This window comes from Peromyscus leucopus, chromosome 3, assembly GCF_004664715.2.
Source record: "Peromyscus leucopus breed LL Stock chromosome 3, UCI_PerLeu_2.1, whole genome shotgun sequence".
Classification (NCBI taxonomy): Eukaryota; Metazoa; Chordata; class Mammalia; order Rodentia; family Cricetidae; genus Peromyscus; species Peromyscus leucopus.
Genome location: NC_051065.1, coordinates 148,104,183 through 148,110,595, shown reverse-complemented (window position 1 = coordinate 148,110,595; position 6,413 = coordinate 148,104,183). Strand labels below are relative to the sequence as shown.

General features: G+C 45.5%; 1 protein-coding gene across 1 annotated transcript; it reads left to right on the top strand.

Moving 5' to 3' along the window:
* Positions 1–3,080: 3,080 nt before the first annotated feature.
* On the top strand, positions 3,081–4,718 carry Dppa3 (developmental pluripotency associated 3). Its single transcript, XM_028857820.2, has 2 exons — positions 3,081–3,604; positions 4,331–4,718. The coding sequence occupies exons 1-2, from the start codon at positions 3,365–3,367 to the stop codon at positions 4,421–4,423; spliced, it is 333 nt and encodes a 110-aa protein (XP_028713653.2). The 5' UTR covers positions 3,081–3,364; the 3' UTR covers positions 4,424–4,718.
* Positions 4,719–6,413: the final 1,695 nt, after the last annotated feature.

The window sequence follows — 6,413 nt, the reverse complement described above, 5'->3', positions numbered from 1 at the left end:
TGGGAATTTGGGTTTCATTCTACTTTCTGAGGACAGTGGCCCATACTTTGACATAACTCAAGCCAAGTATTTTTGGAGTGGAGAGATAGCAATTTATAAAATTAAATTTATTATTTATTATTTTTTGAGACAAAGTCTCAAATGTATTTTATTTTCTATGTAAGAAACAATTCACTATTCACAATTCATTATATATGCTTAAATTCCATGCTTAAATATATATATATGTCAATAAAATGTCAACCTATTTAAGTGTGTGTAGCATGCATGTTTATTTAGTAGCATTACAAAGTGAGCAGTCTCTGACGATTTAAGATGAGGCAGATAAAGGAAACTTTCAAATGAACTTAATTAGGAATTAGTGGACAGAGAACTGCATGTTTATTTTAGAACATTTAAGTCCAGTTCTCCCATCACTAGCCACTTCCAAGAGTGTAATAAATAAAATAAAATCCATATTTCAGGAAACCAAAAGTGACTCTAGATAAAATTTTCACAATTCTTTTCTTTTCTTTTCTTTTTTGTTTGTTTGTTTGTTTTTCGAGACAGGGTTTCTCTGCGTAGCTTTGCGCCTTTCCTGGAACTCGCTTTGGAGACCAGACTGGCCTCGAACTCACAGAGATCCGCCTGCCTCTGCCTCCCGAGTGCTGGGATTAAAGGCGTGCGCCACCACTGCCCGGCTTTTTTTTTTTTTTTTTTTCTATTTGTGACAGGATCTAACTTTTTGTGTAGACCAAAGCTGGCTTAGAACTCACAGAGATCCCCCTGCCTCTGCCTCCCTAGAACGGGAATTAAAGGTGGAGGCTGACACACCCAGCCAAATTTCTAGTGTTTTGTTCGGAGTTCGTGTTAAGGCAGAGCAGGCGACCTCGGCTTTAACTCAGGTGGAGCCTTTAATCTCCGCCGACATTAGCATTGGAGTCGCCTGGGGGAGTGGTTGGCTTGGAATATAAAAAGCAAGCGGACCGTCCCTGCGAGCCAGTTTGCTTTCGGTCTTTTCCAGACAAAGCGGTTTTGTCTGGAGCTTTAGAGCCTTCTGCCCATCGTCATGGAGGAGACATCAGAGATGTTCGAGCCAGTTCTGAACTCAGAGCCTTTTGAGACCAGCGATGATCAAGACTCCTGTGATGATTCAGGTAGGCCGGCCTTTTGGCCCGGGGTTCGGGAAGTCACTGGTCCGCCATGTTTCCTCTTGCTGGGCGGGTAGGCCGCTGGTGCTGGGCATCCCAACACGTGTAGATGGAGGGCCAGGAGTTTCAGGTCGCTGTCCTTACAGGACCCTGGCGTGGGGTACAGAGGTGGAGTCCTGGGATTAAAGGTGTGGACGGGCTTCTGTGTTTTCTTGCTCTGTTTTGGCGCATAAATCCTTTTTTGTTTGAGACAGGGTCTCACTATGTAGTCCTGGGTATCCTGGGACTTCACCACCACCACCACCCCGCCCCCAATGATTTATATTCACTTTTAAGTGCAGTGATGTTTTGTATGTCTGTGAGTGAGTGTTGGATCCTCTGGAACTGAATTGTTGTGAGTTACCATGTGGGTGCTGGGAATTGAACCCGGGTCCTCTGGAAGAGCAGCCAGTGCTCTTAACCGCCAAGCCATCTCCAGCCCCATTCTGGAACATTTTTTTGTAGCCCAGCCTGGCTGCAAACTCGAGATACTCCTGCCTCTCTGCCTCCAGAGTGCTCGGATTAAACACGGCCCGGCTGCAGGTTTTTATTTCAAACACAGGAATCTTTGGTTTTTTCGAGACTGGGTTCTCCGTGTAGCTCCAGCTGTCCAGGAACTAACTGTAGACCAGACCCAGATCCTCCTGCCTCTGCTTCCTGAGTGCTGGGATTAAAGGCGTGTGCTACCCCAGCCCGGCTACACAGCAATCTTAAACTTCACCTGAACTTAGTCTTTTTCTTATTCTCACCCACTTTTCTGGGAGCGGCTTTCTAGTTAAAATTACGTTTCAGGTGAATGGATTTTCAGGGGAAATATCCCAGGACCAGCTGAATCATGTACTTGGGTGGTTAGGAACAGCTGCAGGTGAAGTTGTGCCTGAGGACCTCCAGGTTTACCATCTCCTGGCCCTGGGGTGCGTGGGTGTTACTCGGGAGGGGCCCTCTGTTGCTACTAGATCTTCATGTTAAGAATCCAATCTGAAGGCCGGGCGGTGGTGGCCAGCGGTGGTGACGCACGCCTTTAATCCCAGCACTCCAGAGGCAGAGCCAGGGGATCTCTGTGAGTTCAAGGCCAGCCTGGGCTACCAAGTGAGTTCCAAGCTACACAGAGAAACCCTGTCTCCAAAAACCAAAAAAAAAAAAAAAAAGAAAAAAAAATCCAATCTGAGAGGAAAAGAAATGTTTGCCCTACTTCTGCCCGACCTGACAGCTGCATGTGACCTCCTTATTTCCATGTGATAATTTTTTTTGCCCTTATGTTTTGGGGCTTTAGTTTTTATTTCTGAGACTGTTGCCCCATACTGGCCTAAAACCCACTGTGTTTAGGCCAGGCTAGACCCAAATTCTGTGTCCCAAACCTGGAAATAAAGGTGAGCCACCATGACCTGACTTAATCTCGTGACAGTTCAACCTTGATGACACTTGGTGAGCTTCTTCCTCCCCCCACCCATCCCCACCCCAGGCAGGGTTTCTCTGTAGCTGTCATAGAACTTGCTTTGTAGCCCAGGCTGGCCTTGAATTCAGAGATCTGCCTGCTTCTGTCTCCCAAGTGCTGGGATTAGACCCACCCCACCCACCACACCCAGGCCCCTCTTTAAGACCCGTCTATCTACTAGATGTGAATGGTTCAAATGGGAAAAAGCAAAATTGGTTTCCTAAAACATGCTGTTTAAGAGTCCAATAGGAAGCATTTGGACAACTCAATTCAATTTAGTTTTTTTTATTTTGAAGACTTCTAGAGTCCCACCTGGGGAAGCTCCAACTAAGCCACATTCCCAGCAGAGTTGGCTTAGGGTGCAGATTCTCTGGATGTGTGTGTGTGTGTGTGTGTGTGTGTGTGTGTGTGTGTGGTGAGAGAGAGAGAGAGAGAGAGAGAGAGAGAGAGAGAGAGAGAGAGAGAGAGTTCTTGCACATGAATGCAGGTCTCAGAACCTCTGGACCTAGAGACAGGCAGATAGGCCGCTAGAACAATGTAGTGCCTGGGATAGCACAGGGCAAAGAAGTCCTGGATCTCTACACAGACTCTAGGGTATCTGCCTGGGCTTTGCGGCCACGGGCCCTCTGCTCGTGAAGTACGTCTGGTTGGCCCCTTGAGAAGGAAAAGAATGGATATCTGTCTGGAGTAATGCCTTGGAGAACGGAGCAACTCACACTAATGGCTCTTTACTTCTGTTTCTGAAGTCTCACAGTCAGAAATGTTAGCAAAGGACCTGAAAAAGTTGACGCTCAACCCCAGTGCCGAGAAGTCCTCTTCTTTACAGCCAGTACGTTATAGTCGACGCCAGCATCGCCGCCCCCGTCCGAAGATGAGGGTGGTGGAGAATAACAGTGAAAAAATCTTGAGAGCGGTCCAAAGTGCCTTTCCCAAGAGAAGAGTCCGCACGCTACTGTCTGTGCAGAGAGATCCTGTAGCAAGGATGAAAAGATTTATGCGGGTGAGTTGCATTTGTGGACAGGGTTTATTAGATAGCAATCCCAACCTCTGGGGAATGAAGCCTAAATTACCATGATAAGGTAGTAACTGCTTCTATCCTGCTACATAGTCTTAGGCCAGCCTGAGCTACATGCAAATAAGCAGTAGTAAGCAATAGGTCACTCTGGATATAACTTTTATTGTTTTTTTGTGAGTCTCACTGTAGCCCAGGCTGGCCTCCAATTCTTGCCCCTTGTTCTTTCCCAGTGCTGGGATTATACAGGTTTTAAGCTACCATGCATGGCTAAACTTAGACTGGATCTCGGAGCCATAGCTGGCCTGTTGCTCTGTGTAGACCAGGCTGGCCTTAATCTGGGGGTGGTCCTCCCGTTTGCTTTCACAGTGCTGCCAAAAACCAACTTCTCACATCATAAGTTGCTCTGACTTTGTCTTGAGTTTTAAATAATTTTGTTTTTGTTTTTCTCCTGAAGATTGAAAAGAGACTAAGAAGCCGTAATGGAGAGAGGGTAAATAACTTTTTATTGCTAATACATGTTGGTGATTTGGGTGTCTGTTTTATTTGGTTTGGACAGGGTGGGTGTGGGTGGGTGGGTGTAGGGGGGAGTGTCTGCTCTCAACCCCTAGGAATTCTGGTTATTAAACCCAGTACTTAACACACACAGTTGAGGATTTGTTTATTTGGGTTTCAATATCCTGATTAACCTATGTATGGCATTATTTGTTTCAGGATGAGAGTGAGCCGTTCAGATGCCTCTGCACTTTCTGTGTGTATCAAGGGTGGGATCCTGCTGAGAACGCTAAAATAGGGCAGAATAATTAGGACAAGTCGTTTCAGGGCTGACCTGTGCACTGCCCTTACTGCTGCTGATGCCATACAGCAGGTGTGAAAAGCTTTTTTTTTTTAAAAAAGATCATTAAACCGTAGAGATTTGTGAAGTTGGAATGCACAAGAATGCCTTTAGTTTGACCCAAAGAAACAAGAATGAGTCTCAAAGTCTGGGGTTAAATACAATGACTCGAAAGAATGTCAGTAGAATTAGGGGATGGTTTGGTTTGGAAGGTAATAACTGGATGGAATAGATCTTTGTATGTTCTAATTCACAGAAATTTGTAATAAAGGCAATTTTGCAATAAATTCTTGTTATCTTAATTTTTAGTAATAACCAGAACAAATAAAAGTGAACCATTGGAGTTTGGGAATTATTTTTACTTGTTTTTATTTATTGTATGTATGCACATTCCAGAGTACATGTGGAGGTCATAATAACTTGTCAGTATTTTTCATCCTTGGGATTGATCTCAGGTTGTCAGGTCACCAGGCTTGGTACAAGCACATGACTGAGTAATCTAGATAGCCTCTTGTTCATGCATGTGTGTACTCCATGGGGACATGTGTCAGGAGTCAGTCCTCTCCTTGTAAAATCTGGGGATCAAACTCAAGTGTTCCAGCCATATTGGCAACCTGATAGGTTTGAGACAGGTCTTAATATGCAGCCCTGGCTGGCACTCATTCTGTAAGACAAGGAGGGGATGGGTGAGAGGATTAAATTAAATGGAAATCTTTTCCTCTGCTTCTAGGGTCCTGGGGATTAGCAGTGTGCTACCAACCCTGCTTAGTTTTGAGACAGGGTCTCCACAAGGACTAGCTGGTCTTCAACTCCTGGTCTCGTCTCTAGCTCCCAAGTTTTCTACCACAGGCATATGTCAGCAAGATCTGCCATATCTTGACTTTAAGCACAATTTATCAATCAATAGATTCTAAGTTGCAAGTATGTGGCATCGTATTGTGGTTGTCTCACTAGAAGGCAGAGCACAAGTGTCAAGAAAGGAGTTAGAAAGATGGCCCCAGGCACTTGCTGGATATATATAGTGTTTCCCTTGGGATCTAGGTGAGTCGGGAGCTAAAGCCAGCTAGGTGTCCTGATTAAAACTCCTAGAGATTAGCTCTGCCCTCAGGTTGAGGCCACCGCTTCAGATGTTACAAGCCCAGGGTGGTGGCCTAAGTGTCCAACCAAACAGCTGTACCTGGTAATCTCATGACCCCTCTTCTGGAGGAGAGAGAGCTAATGTGCTGGAGCAGCTCGTAGTCCTTGGGCAAATGCTTAAGGCTATGCAAACCCTGTAGACAAGCAGCCAGGTGGAAGAGACACAGAGGCAAAGGTACAGGAAAAGGCGACATACAGCACCTCTGGGAACACATACAGCACCTCTGGGAACACCAGGAGGTTAGAGGACAGCCTGCTGGAGTTGGTTATCAGATCAGGCTCTTCAGTAGGCCCCTTGGCCCACCAGCCAGCTCGGCCCAGAACTTATTCCTGTTTAATAGAAGCATTACAAAGATGATGGACTTAATCACTGACCAATTAGTTTATCAACCCTTGCAGGCCTCCCCAGAAACATCTTTAACTTTGTTTTTCGAGACAGGGTTTCTCTGTAGCTCGCAGGGGAGGGGTTGGGAAACTACAGTTTTTGTTTTGTTTTGCATTTTCACTCTGTTAGCATTCTTTATCTCTGTAGCTTTGTGCCTTTCCTGGAACTCACTCTGTAGACCAGGCTGGCCTTGAACTCACAGAGATCCGCCTAGCTCTGCCTCCCGAGTGCTGGGATTAAAGGTGTGGGCCTACCACCGCCTGGCCATCTTTAACATTGTAAGTCTATATGTTCTAAGTTGTCCTTAGACTTGCTTTATAACAAGGATGACCTTGACCTTCTGATCTTCCCATGTCTCCAAAATATTACAGTTAGGGACTACTGCAATATGGGAAGTTGTAGGAATAAGTTACTAGGAAAATTGTTCTATTTAACAATGT